Source organism: Polypterus senegalus, chromosome 3, assembly GCF_016835505.1.
Source record: "Polypterus senegalus isolate Bchr_013 chromosome 3, ASM1683550v1, whole genome shotgun sequence".
Classification (NCBI taxonomy): domain Eukaryota; kingdom Metazoa; phylum Chordata; class Cladistia; order Polypteriformes; family Polypteridae; genus Polypterus; species Polypterus senegalus.
In genome coordinates, this window is record NC_053156.1 from 275,176,206 (window position 1) to 275,193,694 (window position 17,489).

The window sequence follows — 17,489 nt, forward strand, 5'->3', positions numbered from 1 at the left end:
ACCTCAGCACCACACTAGTTCAGATGGAGTGCAACAGTGTGAGGTTTTTTCATGGTGGCTGGAGTGCCAATTCTGCCACCAACCCCCAAGTTTTTCCCTGCAGGTTGGAGGGCCTTCATGCAGGGATGGATACAAACAACAACATAAACCACTAAAAGAATACAAATGGAAAATAAGAAGTTAATTAAATTCATCAAAGCCGAGATATGCATATTGTAACCAGTAGGGGGCGCCACTGAGCTCAAATTAAAGGATATCCCAACACGACTCCGGTCTTTAATTAAAGGATTTTGTTATTTTCCTTCAACACCTCTCAAGAATGAGCACAACCAGAACAACACAAGTGTCCCTGAAGTCATCGATCTTTCTGTCCTTCCGCTCCTCCAGGTGAGTGCTGCCCTCTGCCCTCCTGGTGCCACTGGACTCTGATGCTGCGTCCATTTTAAGTTAGAAGCTGGAAATTCTACGTTCCTATTTATACTACTCCAGTGTTGTACCGTGTTGGCCATTAGGAATGTAGCGAGAAGTTAAGCACAATCACCCCTTTTATTGGCTCACTAGAAAGATCACGATATGCAACTCAGGCCCCTTCTGGATCGTCCCCCCTGAAGTCAACTCATGGCAGGTCTGTCAAGGCCAGGTTTGTGTGGCTTCACATCGTGACGCCAATCCAACATGGCATCATACATCACATTCTTTACAGCATTGGTACATCCAGGTCATGTGCTCCCACCGGCAGCACATTCTGGTGGCATCCTTTCAGTAGACTGGCCCACCCATCAATGTCCGCCTCCCCAGCCCCTTAACTCTGAACTGGATTAGGTGAGGTTGAAAAAGTCAAGGAGCTATATGAAGTGACCTTCACTGGTGGCTCATGGTGCCCTGTACTGTGTGTGTAGGAGAGGATGGGTGTGTGTTTATAGGTGGGCACTGCCCCACTTTTGGCTTATGTTGCCCTGTACTGTATGTATAAGACTGGTTGGGTGTATGTTTATAGGTGGGCACTGCCCCACTGGTGGCTCATGTTGCCCTGTACTGTAAGTATAAGAGTGGGTGGGTGTATGTTTATAGGTGGGCACTGCCCCACTTTTGGCTTATGTTGCCCTGTACTGTATATATAAAAGTGGTTGGGTGTGGGTTTATAGGTGGGCACTGCCCCATTGGTAGCTTATGTTGCCCTGTACTGTATGTATAAGACTGGTTGGGTGTATGTTTATAGGTGGGCACTGCCCCACTGGTGGCTCATGTTGCCCTGTACTGTAAGTATAAGAGTGGGTGGGTGTATGTTTATAGGTGGGCACTGCCCCACTGGTGGCTCATGTTGCCCTGTACTGTATGTATAAGACTGGTTGGGTGTATCTTTATAGGTGGGCACTGCCCCACTGGTGGCTCATTTTGCCCTGTACTGTATGTATAAGACTGGTTGGGTGTATGTTTATAGGTGGGTACTGCCCCACTGGTGGCTCATGTTGCCCTGTACTATATGTATAAGACTGGTTGGGTGTATGTTTATAGGTGGGCACTGCCCCACTGGTGGCCCATGTTGCCCTGTACTGTTTATGTAAGAGTGTTTGGGTGTGTGTTTATAGGTGGGCACTGCAATGGACTGCCTTGAAACTAATGTCCACAGGATAGGTTGTCGCTTCTTGCAGCCCTTTATTGGGAAGAACATATGGATGGATGGTAGCATCCAACACGCAACACGCAACACGTCGCCACTCCCTGGTGACTCTCATCATGAAGGAATTCTAAAATCAGTCAGTTAGTCAGTCTTCATAGTGTTGGTAGCAGCGGGCACCATTCTGATTGCTTTATATACTATAGGCTGGCATGAAGCTCCTTCAATGATGGTATGGTCACCTACCCATCTGGAGTTTCAACATTCTGCCCCCCGTGTCTATGAAGGTTTAGCCTGAGGCCTTCTGATTCACTCCTGACTTGAAGATGTGTGAATGAGGGTGAGCCAGTGTGGGGTGTGAGCCCCCGTAACCAGGGGTTTAATGAGAGGGGACCTGTAGGATAGTGGAGGTGCCCTCTTCTAATGTCTACTTGAGTGCATGTGGGCAGGACAGACCAGGGCAAGGGGCACACTCACTCAGATTTGACACTGAGCCTTTCATGCAGAGCTGAGGAGAGATGGCCCCTTACCTTTTGGGGGGGCTGATCGCCTAGATGGATGTGATGCCATTGTCACCCATTTGGGAGGGCTGGGTGGAATGGCACATAAAGTTGGACACTGTCTCATTTAAGCTTGAACTACAGAAGAAAGAGCCAAGAGAGCCGTCATGGCCGCGTGGGCTAATCCAGTCCCCGGATCAGGAGGAAGGAGCTCATATCTCAGTTCAAATGGATTATGTCGGATTGGAGATTGGGAACACAAGATTACTCCGACACTTCTGTACTCGGCAGACTGGCTGCAGTCACCGCCTCCGGCCACAAGTCTAGGGATGCAAACAGAGATTTGGTTTATGGAAAAAAGAAGAAAAAAGTGTGTGTGAAAAAGTAAGTGCACCCCATGGACATTCTGGACCCTTTGTCATATTTGAATATGCAAACAGAAGATCTTCAGGCCCGCGGTGCCTACACATAAAGGTGGTCTACTGGAACAAAAACACAAGAACATCAAATGTCCAGTCTCAGATGAGCGGAGAGGCAGCCGCCAAGATGGGGCACATTGTCCAGTCTAGGCCTGGCATGTCATGTCTAGCTCTTCGGTTCTGACTGATCGTGCAATGAGAGTGCAGGCCGCGGCTGGTGACTGACATCATGTGATCGCCCCTCTCTCCGCCCCCTGCTCCTCACCATGTGGGTTGCATCAGAGCTGCTGTGCCGCAAGTCATTGTGGATTAATTAAATTACAAGCAGACCCCCATAATGGATGGTCTGCCTTGGCCGTTGCTATGGAAACCATCTTAAAAACAGCTGAATGCAGAGATGGAGCACTCGGCCCGTGGAAGCACAAAATCTCTCAACAGGCTTCAGGGGGCGAGGGTTTGGGGTGGGGGGGCACATTGAGACCTGGCGGCGTTATTCTGTGACGCGAGCTGTGACATCGGGGTCATCGTCAACTCTAGCAGGAGGAGGAGGAAGAGAGAGAGGGAGGGAGGCAGACAGGCAGCACAGACTGACATGAAATGGAGACTCATAGGCTGGACGTAGGTAGAGGAAATGGTGAGGGAATGATGCCTTCTTCCTCTGTTCTCCTCAGGTCACCATCTTTTCTAGTTTCTTGTAGCAGATGCTGATTCTTCCCTGTCATGTGAGACGGAGTGAATAAGATCAAGATAAAGTATGAAATGTGAAAATCGATCAAAACAACAAGAAACAGGGCCGTCTGTAATGCAGGCTGCTGACTGAGTGACTGATGGGGGTCTGTCTGTGCTACTGGGATCCCCTTTTAATGCACTTGTGTTTTTAGAATGCCACCTTCAGTTTCAGACCCCACCGGTTTAAGACTGAGTGCTAATTAAGACTTAATGAATTCTTCACAGTTAATAAATCTATATACTGAGACACACACTCCGTGTACTGAAACGCTTTCACTACATACTGAAACATATAAAGCATACAGTGGCACGCATATACGCCAGTGTGCGCACGCCATAGTGAAATGCACACTCACTCACTCACTATTATTATTATTATTATTATTTTTTTTTTTTTTTTTTTTTTTTTTTATTATTATTATTATTATTATTACTATTATTATTTTTATTATTATGTACTGTTTGGATGACATCTCCACCAAGTTGACTTAACAACATTACAGATACAATTGGCTCCGGTTCTTTTGGTTTTTCAATTGGAGTAAAGGCAGGTGAAGTAACTTCCTAAGGGGGGTCACACAAACTTCAGGGTCTGTAGCCTTAACCTCCAGGTAACACCGCCTGCCCGCTCGCTGAGGTCTGGTGACACACACAACATGCCAACACTTTTAATAATGAGCGCTTATCAACATATAGCGCCTTTCATATCTATCTATCTATCTATCTATCTATCTATCTATCTATCTATCTAATTATATAGTGCCTTTCATCTATCTATCTATCATATAGTGCCTTTCATATCTATCTATCTATCTATCTATCTATCTATCTATCTATCTATCTATCTATCTATCTATCTATTATATAGTGCCTTTCATCTATCTATCTATCTATCTATCTATCTATCTATCTATCTATCTATCATATAGTGCCTTTCATATCTATCTATCTATCTATCTATCTATCTATCTATCTATCTATCTATCTATCATATAGTGCCTTTCATATCTATCTATCTATTGTGGAGGACTGCCGGCTTCATGCTCCGGCCCTCACCCCCAGGCCGCCAGGAGCTCTCCCGACAGCAGGATCGTGCCCCGAGTTCCAGCAGGGCCTTATGGACTATGTAGTGTTTTTACACAGCCCTGCTGGATACCTTGGGGGCCACCAGGAGTCACTGTGGGGGGGCTTATGCGCTCTTTTGTGCCTTATGACCCGGGAGTACGTCACAGTCATGTGACACAAAGGAACGATGTGCTCCCGGGGTGAAGAACAGGACTGTTTGCCCTGACCCAGAAGGGAAAAGGAACTGTGGTCTGATTGGACAGGAACGCCTCCGGGTCAGGGGCTATAAAAAGACGATGCCTCAGTCCAGACACTGAGCTGTGCTGGGTGGGAGAGGAGCAAAGTGTCTGGGCGAGGAGAGAGAATATTGTGGTAGTGTTTTTGCGGTTTAATATGTGAGTAGTGTGGAAGGTGCTTGGTGCACTGTGAACCAAAATAAAAGGTCTTGGACTTTTACCTGGTGTCTGGAGTCATACCTGAGGGTTCAAGAGAGCACTAGCGCCCCCTACTGCCACACTATCTATCTATCTATCTATCTATCTATCTATCTATCTATCTATCTATCTATTATATAGTGTGTTATCTATCTATCTATCTATCTATCTATCTATCTATCTATCTGTCTATCTATTATATAGTGCCTTTCCTGTACTTCTAGCTCATGAAGTTACTCATTATATTTCTTATGATTCCCCTGAATTAGTGCAGCCATCACCAATTTAATAATAATAATAATAATTGTTTGCATTTATATACCACTTTTCTCACTACTCAAAGCGCTCAGCAATGGCCCAACAGAGCAGAATTTTTGGCATTTACGGGATTCGAACCGGCAACCTTCCGATTGTCAGTGCAGTTTAGACTTTTTGCACATTGATTTCATAAAAAAAATTGATTTAAAATCCTTTGTCTTTATTTTTTTCATTTAATTCCATTCCCCAAACTGCTTAACCCAATTCCAGGTTTGTCGGCTTGAAGGGGCGTGTCAGGGGGCGTGTCAGGGGCGTGACCTACACTGGAGCTGAATTCAAATTTCCTTGAAAGCCGGTGCTGTTCGTTGCATTGACTGACGCTCTACTTACATTCAGTCTGAAGGATTTGCACTTGAAGTCGGACTCGCTGCGTTTCACTCTGGACTGCACGCTTTTCTGTTTCACCGTACACCTCTCAGCTGAGTGTGCTTTCAGGGTGAATGTTGCACTTCCCTGTAGAGTGTATACATTTTAGTAAACAGCTCGGGCTCTTCAGTGGCCATGGTAAAGTTCAGTGCTGTGTGTAGCGTACGTGTGTGATTCGTCAGCTGTGTGTGTGTGTGTCACTCTGTACATTTCAAGGTTCAGTTTCAGTATGGAGTGTATGCATATTTATTTATTTATTTGACATTGGAGATACCATTAGTCACATTTGTTTGTTTGTTTTATTTTTTGTTTTTTTCATTTGGAGCACAGGCCAGTGAAGTGCCTCTCTCATGGTCACCCGGTGGTCACCCAGTGCCCACAGCAGGGTTTGAACCCCCATCCTCAAGGTCTGAAAGCCAGTCTACAGTATACGTTGGTGAAGGATGATTTATGTCCTAAATGGCACCTCATATGCCAGTCTGGTGATACTCATGAGGTGTTCAGTGGAATCAGACTACTGTAATTGTGCCAGCCCTCTCAGGCCCCCATGTTTTTTAATTCAGTCCGTCATTTGGGTCCTCCAGGAATCTACAACAATATCAAAAGGAAGCACTACTGTAGGGGGTGTAGGTGACCGGTGACCTGGCACCTGTGTGGGGCATTGTGCTTAGGGGTCTGTACAGCTGTAAGGCTAAAGGCTGAACATTAAAGGTCAAATTGACAGATGTTAGGAAGCCTGAAGTGAAAGTGACATCATGGCCGCCCCCCCCCCACAGGCCGGACCACCCTAGTGCCCTCATTCAGCCCCTCAAAGCCAGGCAGGGCCATGTGGCAGAGCACCTTACTGCAGTTTTGCTTCATCGTCTTTTCATTCGTGGACCAGCTGGGCTCTTAATGGCTTTCTAATGGGAGAAATCACCGCTAATGCAAATCCCATTTTCGCATGCTGTTCTGCATTAACGAGGAAAAGGTGATTAATTTTTATTTCCGTAAGCGGCGGCGTCTTGAGGGTCAGGCTCACCTCCAAAGGGTCTCGTCTGGCAGGGTCGTATCTGGGTAAAAGCCGAGCGAGCGAAGAGGAGGAGGAGGAGGAGCAGTGGCGACTGTTTAACAAGGCCTCACTAAAGTGCACCGCCAGTGGGAGCCGCAGCAGCGACCGCCGCCTAATCGGACTTCCGCGTGACTGACAGCCGTCACATTCCTTTACGGTGGAGCTGTCACTCACGCCGGCTGCCTCGTTGTCAGGCCTGGTGACAGCCCTGTGCTGCCTAGCATGAAACGGACGGATTGTGATATTCAGGAGATGGCTGACAGGCACCTGAGGCGACTCACCCAGGCGGGCTTTTCAGCTCAGATGCTCGCTCACCTGGGTATTTCCTCGGCCCCCCATAGGACATTTTGGAGTGCTGAGGCTGATCTCACATTCTCATCCCAGCTCATTCACACAGTCCCAGGCTCCATCGGGGGATTTACTCGGCTCTGCCAGGCTGACTGAATTGCCCTGGTGTGACCCGGGGACATCCTGATTAGGCCATGTCTGGTATGGGAGGCGGGCAGGGAGGGAGGGACGTCCTGACGGGCCACATGGCACCACAATATGGCCTCAGTGCTGCTGGCAGGCACTTCCAATCAGCTGCCACTTGTTTTATACAAATAATTCCTTAATATTTTGAATTTTTTTTATTTTAAGTGGGCAGAAATGTATTTTCTTTAAAGGGGCAACCTAGTGGCACAGTAGCCGGGACCTAAAGGGGCAAAAATGCATGTGACGCTTATACAGCCCCCTTTGTCTGAGTTTCCTCTCATATGTTACTGTAAGATGGTATAAGTGGGCTTCAATGATTGAATGGTCTCTGCAAACAACTAGGGGTCCGCTGGGGCTTGGACCCTGCTCTGGGTCTGAGTCTCCTGGGGTTAAACCTATTTTTTTTTTTTTTTTGTGATCAAATTTTTTTATTGATAAAATTATAAAAAGAGTACAGTGAAAGGAAACCAAAAATGAGTGACTTTTGGACATTGGGACAACAAATAGAGAAATTATGGAAAAAGATGATCTGCTGTGACAACCGCTAATGGGAGCAGCCAAAAGAAGAAGAAGAAAGAGAAAAAGAAATGCTACCCCCCAAACACCACGGGATCCAACCAATCCCACCAGAGACGCCTAACCAAACAGAATCACAATTACAGTAAAAAGAGTCAGTGTGTGTGTAATGGGCACACCATGTAATGGGCACACGTATACACACGTACACACACTGAGTGACTGAGCAAGTGAGCGAGCGAGTGGGTGTGTGAGTGAGTGTGTGAGTGAGATGGTGATAAGCTGAGTGTGTGAATGAGTGGATGAGCGAGAGTGTGAGTGTGCGTGTGTGAGCGAGTGTGAATGTGTGTGTGTGAGTGCGTGAGTGTGCGTGTGTGAATAAGTGTGTGAGTGAGGGAGTTTGCTTGAGTGTGAGCAAGTGAGTGCGTGTGTGAGTGAGTGAATGTGCATGTGTGAGTGAGTGAGTGTGTGAGCGAGTGAGTGAGTGAGTGTGAGTGTGAGTGAGCATGCTGCCTCTCGTCTCCTCTCTTTGGATTCCCTGCTCCCCCCAGTCTCTAATCCCGGTGACGTGCAGTTTGCTTTAAATGGCCGCTGTAAGTTAGCCCAGTATGAGTGAGGGTCTCTGCTCTGCAGTGGTCCAGTGTCCTCTATGCACCATTACAGCTGACGTAGTCCGTGGCTCCTTGTGACCCTGTGCTGGTGGAGGCAGTGAACGAGCGGGTAGATGGATGGAGACGTTTTCCGTTTCTCACGTTTAGTTCCCTCCATTGAACTTTTGCTCGTGTCAGCCTCTTTTGAAGTTGAGTGCCAGGTCTGCATCTCCTCCCTCTTTCTTTAAGACAAAATCAGGAGTAACCTTGAAGCCTGATGTTGAATGGAGTCCGAGTGTGCTCGCTGATTAGGCTGCCAACGACTTACTAATGAGGTGCACATTAATGGGGCACGGCCTGCACTTGGCACGGCCCCAACGCCGCTTTGAACCAAAATCAAAAGCCGGTTCATTACTCAGTGTCTCAAAAAAGAAGAAGGTGTGCGAGGAAACAGTTCTTGTAAGTGGGGGCTCTCCGTGTGCAGATACCAAAGACCACGGGCTGCAAGGGTGTGAAGGAGAGTGTGGCCGATGGCAAGGACGATGAAGAGCCTCCAGTGGGGTGTCTGATTCTGTTGAGCCTTTTAACCAACTGGTATTTCTCTCTCTCTCTCTCTCTTCTTCCATCAGATCCGAGTAGATGGGCCACCTCATGGAGGGGTCCAGTACGAGACCATCTCCGCCATTCGAGACGGGAGCCCCATCCTTCGTGACATGGCTTTTTCAGTGGACGGGAACTACTTGTACGTCATGTCTGAGCGACAGGTAGGTGCTCTGTGGGCATGGCCTCTGGGGACATGGTGGGGGTGGCTTGTCCGGGCTGCATCACTGACCTGGAGCTTCAGAGGCTGCACTGAAGGAGTCCGGCCTACTAGTCATCACCTAACTTGGCCAATGTAGGACTGGAAGGTCATGGAAACTCTAAGGTGCCTCAGAATTGTCTAAGGATTGCTATTACAAGTGAAGTTAGTGGCACAGCTGGAACTGGCAAGACTGAAGGAAGTAGGCCTGCTAGGCATTGTGGGAGACATCAGTGGCTCAATTAGGCTCAGCCTGGGGAACTGGGTGGTTAACATGGCACCGGACACGAATTATGTTGAGTTATGAGTTATGATGGTGGCAGAGCTGTGATTGGCCAATCTTAGTATCTAAGAGGCTACACCAAAGAAGCCAAACCTACTAGTTATCATGTAGGACATCAGTGATGGACTTGGTCATCCATGTGACTATGTGGCTAACATGAACTGCACACAGAGACCCTGAAATGATTCAGTATCATCTATTGAGTAATGCTGAGATGGGATTGGCCAATCCTGCTGTCGAAGAACCTAAGATGAAGGCACCAAGTCTACCAGTCATCATGTAGGACATTGGACTGGACATGAAGAGTCTCAGTTGACTCTGAATTATGTGATGAGTTGAATTATAAGTTTATGTTAGTAGCTGAGCTGGGATTGGTCTATCCTAGAATCAACTAATGAGTAGAGTTAAGAGTTACTGTATGTTAGAGACTGAGCTGGGATTGGTCCATCCTGTTGTCTGAGAGACTACACTGAAGGGGCTTGGCCTACTAGTCACCGTGTAGGGCATCAGTGTCTGATTTGGGCTCAGTCAGTGACACTAAGTGGCTGACATGAAACTTTGCAGTGTCTCTGACTTATCTAATGAGTGATGTCACGAGTCGTGTTTGTGTCAGAGCTGGGATTGGTTAGTCCTAGCGTCTCGAACTTTATGCTGGCTTAACTAGTCATTAGGTGGAATATCAGGGGCTGAACCGAACTAAGTGGATAACATGTGACTGGACATGGTGACTCTGAAGTCACTCAGAATCATCTAATGAGCAATGCCAGTCCTGGTGTCTGCACAACTGCACTGAAGGAGTTAGGCCTACTTGGCAACATCTAGGACATCAGTGCCTAATATCGGACTGGTGCTGAGGTGACTTGGAGTCAACTAATGAGCCGTGGTTAACAATGGACTAGGCACAATGGCTCTGAGGTGACCTAGAATCAACTAATGACTAGCGTTATGAGAGGAACTGCGCCGGGATTGGTTAATCATGTTGTCTAAAGGACCACACCGAAGGAGCTCGGCCTACTAGTCATTATGTAGGGCATCAGTGTCTGAATTGTGCGCAGTTCCTGGGACTAAGTGGCTAACAATGAAATAGAAACGGTGGCTCTGAGGTGATCTAGAATCAACTAATGAGTAGAGTTATGAGTTACTGTATGTTAGAGACTGAGCTGTGATTGGTTAATGCACTGAAGGAGCTCAGCCTACTTGTCATCATATGGGGTATCAGTGTCTGAATTGTGCTAACTCTGTGGGACTAAGTGGACATGAAGACCTAAAGGTGCCCCAGAATCGACTAATGAGTAGAGTTATGAGGTATGTTAGTGGCAGAGCTGGGTTTGTTCAATCCTGGTGTCCTAGAGGTTAGGTTATAGGATGTGAGCTAAGCAGACATCATATTGGACATCAATGGCTAAATTTGGACTGGACACATGAACTCTAAGGTCACTCAGAATCATCCAATGAACAATGTCAACCTTGGTGACTACGAGGCTACACTGAAGGAGTTGGGCTTACTTAGCACCATATAGGACATCAGTGTTGCACATGGAACTGGTTCTGAGGTGACTTGGAGTCAATTAATGAGCCGTGTTATGAATTATGTTAGTGGCAGAGATGGGATTGGTCAATCCTGCTTTCTGAGAAACTACAGTGAAGGTCTACTAGTCATCATGTAGGACATCAGTGACTGAATTGGGTACATTTTATGGAACTACAGTAAGTGACTAACAATGAACTGGACACAGTGGCTCTGAGGTGATCTAGAATCAACTAATGAGTAGAGTTATGAGTTACTGTATGTTAGAGACTGAGCTGTGATTAGTTAATCCTGTCAAGTTAAGGACTACACTGAAGGAGCTTGGCCTACTTGTCATCATGTAGGGCATCAGTGTCTAGACTAAGACTGTGGGACTAGGTGGCTAAAATAGATCTGGACATGAAGACCCTAAGCTGTCCCAGAATCAACTACTGAGTAGAGTTATTATTAGTGGCAGAGCTGGGATTGTCAGGTCCTGGTGTCCTAGAGATTAGGTTATAGGAACTAAGCTAAGCAGACATCATGCTGGAAATCGATGGCTAAAATGGGACTGGACACATGAACTCTGAGGTGTCTTTGGACCATTTAATGAGCAATTCTATGACTTGATGTCAATTTGCAGAATGAAGGTCAAAAAATGCTGGTGGTCCTGTCACAGAGTTGACCTCACTAGACATCATGTTGGACATCAGTGTGCACATTTAGTCTCATTGGCTCATTTGAGATGTGCTCTAAGACGATTGTGATCAGGTTCACATAAGGACGTCAGCAGCCTCACTTGAAGCTAGTGGGTCATCTGAGACAGTTACACTGTCACAGGAACTCCTCTTAAGATGGTTATGGTGGCTCGGGATCATATCAGGAGTAACTCAGTTCCATTTATTTTTCATTTAGCGCTCTTCACTGAGTGAAAAAAATCCACAGGCAGATCCAACTACACTGCAAATTACAAACGACACAATGAGCACATGAAGACACCGATGTGTGCTTCAGAAGCGCTTGACACAAATTGAGTCCCGCTTACCTGTCCATTGATTAACTGTTGAGTTACAGCCAGTTGAGAATGGAGGAGATCACTTAATGACATCAGTGGCCCATCTGGAAGTGGACACCCGGGGTGTCATAGAACCTCCTATGAAGCAGCTAAGCTGAATTAGCGTGACATGGGGCACAGCTGGGGTCACTGAGACCATTTTAAAGAGGTGAGGTGGAGTTGGGAGTCGGGGGTTGAGCTGGGAGTGTTTAAGGTGATGTCGTCATTTTGTAGGTTGATGTGACATAAGAGACACAAGTGAATCGGTTGGGTGTGGACCCTGCCAATGCTCCACAGAGTCCCCTTAAGTACAGGGGGCAGACTCCATAGTGTGGTTGGCATTTTTACACCTCAGGCCACGTGGCTGTCAGCTGTCGGATATTTGAGCTCAGGCACTTGGATACTTAAGGAATTCCAGGTTCCTGCCCTGGAAGTCGGACAAGGCCAATGGAGGAAGCAGTCCACTTCGTCTGCCCAGTGTCTCCGGCTCCTCCGTTGTGCACAGCGAGTAGTATTATTTTATTTTATATGAATGCCGTTTTTGTTTCGCCCTTTGAGTGAATCACTCTAATCCCTCGGTGTCTGTAATCGGTTTATACGGTGAAGAAGTTTCTTAGCTCATTTGGTGTCTTAAAACCTTCAAAAGAGGACAAATCTGGCTGTTAAGTTGTAAGTGTTGAGAGAAGAAGGGAAACGTCAGGAAAGGAAAATCAAAGCCCGCCTTGTTCACTGTCTCCTGAGCAATTTTTTCTTTCATTAAAGCAAACCCAACGCACACACACATACACACACACACACTTCATCTAATCAAAGCTATTCCAAAATTTACCAACATCTTGAATTTAAAATGAGGAACAGGAGGCAGAGAAATGTAGGACTCTGTTTGTAATGCTGTTGTTGGGTGCCGGGTTTCGTAGAACCCACCAAGCAGGATAAGCCCACCTTGTTGTTTTCTTTGGACTATTACTGTAACATTAATGCTGGCGAGTGTGCACGTGTGTGTGTTTTCCGCCAAGCCCCTCTCCGCCAGGATCTTAACACAGCATTCCACGGCGAGTTCCTTTAACTGGCCGGACAGTCAGGGGTTAAGGGTTACTGACGCGGCCACCGCTGTCAAAACGTTACAACTCAGAAATTCCAAGATAATTAAAAAAACACACCCACAAAGCCAGAGAAAGACTTGCCGAGTGTTCACATTGGCAATTTCGGGAAGTGCTCAGCTGTGAAATGTAAAACCATCACACAAATTCCATTTTCTGCGCCGGCTTTTGCTGTACTTGGGCTTCTCTCTCTCTCTCTGTCTCTCTCACACACACACTCGCTCGCTCGCTCTTTCTCTCTCTCTCTCTCGCTCGCTCTCTTTCTCTCTCTCTCTCTCTCGCTTGCTTGCTTGCTCGTTCTCCCTCTCTCTCTCTCTCTCTCTCTCTCTCTCTCTCTCTCTCTCTATCACTCGCTTACTCTCTCACACACACACACTCGCTCTCTCTCTCTCTCTCTCTCTCTCTCTCTCGCTCGCTCGCTCGCTCGCCCGCTCACTCCTGCTTGGAGGAAATGAGTTCTGTGGCTAGTGAGCCGAAGGAAATGGGAATTGTTTGCACCTCGCACCAGTGAGAAACTGGATCACGCCGACACAGCAACACACACACACACACACTCACACACACACCACAGTCTTTCAATACATTCCTGGCATTCCTCTGGTCCTCTGCAGGACCCCTCTCGATCCCGTTTGACAACGGTGGCGTCCATCCTCCAGCCGCTCTCATCTGGTGCCCGTAGGGTCTGTTACAGTAATTGTCTGCGCCGCTTGGCACACTCAGCAGGGCAGGTCACATTCATGTTAAAACACGATTAGTTCTGACACCTTGTCTGGGGGTGTGGCTGAACCCCGTGTGGCCCTCTGATTTCTGCTGGGACCCCCTACCAGATTCAGTTTGGCCATCAGTTCTCTGAGTGATGCTTGTGCAACGGGGTGAGGTGATGAGGTCAGGGCGACATTTTCATGTAGGAGGAAATTTATTTTTAATGAAATCTGTAAAAAAAAATGAGAGTTAAGTATGAACTGTTAAGAGTTGCATATTGTGGAAGATCAGCCCGACTACAGACAGACACAGAACATGCACAAGTCCCAAAACACACAGTTTTATTTAGTGCTCAGTGCTTTCTTCTTTTCTCTCCATCGTCTCCCTTTCCTGCCGCCTCCACTCCTCCCCTGCGATCTCTGTCCTATGCCTCCTGACGGAGTGAGGCGCCCCCTGTTACAGTTCACCTGGGTGTGCTCCAGGTGCTCCCTGACGATCTTCCTGCAGCAATACAATCCAATACAATACACTTTATTTTTGTAAAGCCAAAAATCACACAAGAAGTTCTGTAATGGGCTTTAACAGACCCTGCCTTTTGACAGCCCCCAGCCTTGACTCTGTAAGAAGAAAAGGAAAAACTCACGAAAAAGGAAATTCAAAGAGAGACCCCTTTCCAGGTTGTGGATGTGCAGTGGGTGTCCAAAAGAAGGGGGTCAATACAACAAAATACAAAGAACAGAACACAAGTAATCCTCCAATAGTGCAATAGAAATATTACAGGTACACAGCAGAATTTAACAGTAGGTGATATCCCATAATATAATTTGGATTTGTTTAGAATTCTGAAGACCTCAGCCATCAAGCTGCCTCCCCCTATTGGCCATTCCACAGCTGAGTCAGCGCTGCGCCAGCCAATCCGATGAACGGACCCCTCTACCTGACGATTTCTGCGATCCTCCATCAGGGATGACTTTACCTTAGGCAGGCAAAACCACTTGGCAGGCGGGCTGTGGCATCAAGTGCCACATTTGAGTACCAAGAAGAGAAACAGAATAGGTGAGGGTTAGTAACAGATTATAACTATCATGTTACTTATGATTTAGTGCTAATGACTAACAACAGAAGTGGCAGAAGTGCTGCAGTCCAGGGCTCTGGAATTGTACAGGCGCCCCCCTGGCAATGGCCATGGACTCCAACAGGGTTGATCCTCCAAGTTCCGAGCCCGTGGCCCCAGTGCAACCCAGGGGGGCTGCCCTCTTACATCCCAGGGGAGATATTGCCCCTCTCCCAGTCCTTCCCTTCTCCAGACGTCCAGGTATGGCAGGGTCCCCGGTCGTCTGCCACAGTACATACTGTCTTTAACAACATATTTTCATCTTAAAAGTTTCAGATAGCTCAGAAGTGCAGTCCGCACCGCTGTGGATCATCAAAATGGCGCATTTCACAGCTAAGTGTCAGTAACTGATATCTGATTCTTCACATGTTGTATATTGACGGCCATTTTGTAAAATGTATTAATTTCTGGAATGTTATTAAGGTTTCCGTCACAGGTATTATTTTCATTAAATGTCTCCTAAAGGAATACTCCGTCCAAAAAATGGCATTTTTTTTAAAATTGTGATCCACTTTGTTAATCCCTGTATGGAAAATTGCCTTTTAACATAACATTGGAGGGGAGGGGGGTCACAGCACAGGGTCAGCTCTTGGTACAGGACCCCTAAAGTAATTTTCAGAGTAAGGGTCTTGCTCAAGGGTCCAACGGAGTAGGATCCCTTCTGGCAGTAAAGGGATTTAAACCGGCAACCTTCCAGACACCAGCGCAGATCCTTAGCCACAGCGCCACCACTCTGTCTGTTTTGTTACTGCTTATGTTTGTATGGATGGCAGAGAAAAAAGTGTAATCTCCTGTCTTCATAGAGAAATTAAATATTGGATTTTCCAACCCAACACAGTCAGTAGATAACCAAAACTATACGGTGATAAATAATGTGAAAAATGTCCATGAGAAAAAAGAAGAAAACTCTTACATAATCCACGTGTTGCATAATCCACATGCCTGACATTCATTGGTACGGTCAAAACGTGCACAATGTGGGCATTCTTTGCTAAAATATTAAAAGTTACTTCTTGAAAAAGTGGAATTGAATGTGGACAGGCATGTCGTCATTCCCACAATGCCGTGCGTGCCCGTGCCCAGTGCCCAGTCTAAATCTTATTTACGTTTTTTATAGCAGATTTGGTCTGATATCCCGTCTTCAGGCCCAGCCTTACCTGATCTAACTTCATCTAGACACATTTGTTCTCCACAGAGCTGATTTTGTCTGATATTGTATCATCAGGCCCAGTTTTACCTGAAACAGCCTTGTCCAAAGTCTTATTTATTATTTATAGAACAGATTAGGTCTGATATCTCATCATCAGGCCCGGTCTTACCTGGCACTGCCCAGTCTAAGTCTTATTTTATCTCTATAGGGATGATTTAATTGGATTTTCTGACAGCAGGCCATGTTTTACCTGGTACTGCCTGGTCCAAGCCTTATACTGTATCACTCTTTATAGAACAGATTAGGACTGATATCCCATCATCACACAGAGTCTTACCTGGCACTGCCCAGTCTGTCTTATTTTCTCTATAGTGCCAATTTCACTGGATTTTCTGTCAGCAGGCCGCATTTTATCTGGCACTGCCTGGTCCAAGTCTTATTTACTCTTTATATAGCATATTTGCTCTGATATCCCATCTTCACACCCAGTCTTACCTGGCACTGCCCAGTCTATGTCTTATTTTCTCTTTATAGGGCTGATTTAATTGGATTTTGTGCTAGCAGACCACGTTTTACCTGACACTGCCTGGTCCAAGTCTTATTTACTCTTTACATAGCATGTTTGCTCTGATATCCCATCTTCACACCCAGTGTTACCTGGCACTACCCAGTCTAAGTCTTATATTCTGTCTATAGGGCTGATTTCATTGGATATTCTGTCATCACACCCAGTGTTACCAGACACTGCCCAGTCTGTCTTATTTTCTCTATAGTACCAATTTCACTGGATTTTCTGTTAGCAGGCCACATTTTACCTGACACTGCCTGGTCCAAGCCTTATTTCAGATTAGGTCGGATATCCCATCATTCAGACAGGCCTTGACTGATGCCCTCCTCGTATGCCCAAGCTGGTGCCCAGTCCATGTGGCTCACTCGTCACTGTGCCCCAGTGAGTACAGGTCTGCCTGCTGGCAGGCTCGAGCTTTTCAGCAGAGCTTGTTTACTCACAGCTGTGCACTTTTCCGGTAATGAAATGATAATATTCGTGCCTGCAGGGCTGTAATTTTTGGTTGGGTACCCGTTTACTTCTTATTTATTTCATTATTCTGGCAATGTCCTGACAGCCATGGCAGAACGTGACTAAATTGTTTCTCACTGTGTAACGTGGGCCGCTATTGTACTGCTCACAGGGGAGTGACATAGGGGGTGATTAGTATGGGGGACATTGAGGTGCAATTTCAAACATGCAATTACAAGCATAAAAAAAAGTAGAACCTAGTCAACGTTTAGTTTTTTTGGGGGGTCTTCATCAAATCAGAATGCTGAGAGCAGGTGTTCAGTTAAATAAAAAACAAGGAAACCAAATGTGTCAGGAAGTGATAATTGGCGTTTGTGTGAAATGTCAGTGATGGACTCCACACCTGCTTGGTGCGCCTGAGCCACTGTAGCTCACCAGCATGTGTGGTTAAAGGTGGGCTCTGGAGTAGGGGGTAACGTGGGGGGAGATAGACCACTAGCCTTGTGAGGTGTCCTTTGTCGAGCAAACTGGCAATATTAGGATTGAGTGCATGAAATCGGCTTGGGAGCGTTTCTCTGGAAGCAAGTGGGGGAGCCCCCTCTTCATTCTCCCGGCCCCAGCTGACGTGCCTCGCTTCCAGTTCACTTATTATTGACATTCGGACAAATAAGAACAAGTGGGG

At 46.6% G+C, this 17,489-nt stretch overlaps 1 protein-coding gene across 5 annotated transcripts in view; it reads left to right on the plus strand.

Moving 5' to 3' along the window:
• Positions 1–17,489, plus strand: part of plxna2 (plexin A2) — a 333,056-nt gene that overhangs the window by 118,015 nt on the left and 197,552 nt on the right. For all 5 annotated transcript variants that reach the window (XM_039749202.1, XM_039749204.1, XM_039749205.1 and 2 more), the window contains exon 4: positions 8,710–8,844. In XM_039749202.1, coding sequence (XP_039605136.1) covers positions 8,710–8,844 — 135 coding nt within the window. The remainder of the gene's footprint in view (positions 1–8,709; positions 8,845–17,489) is intronic.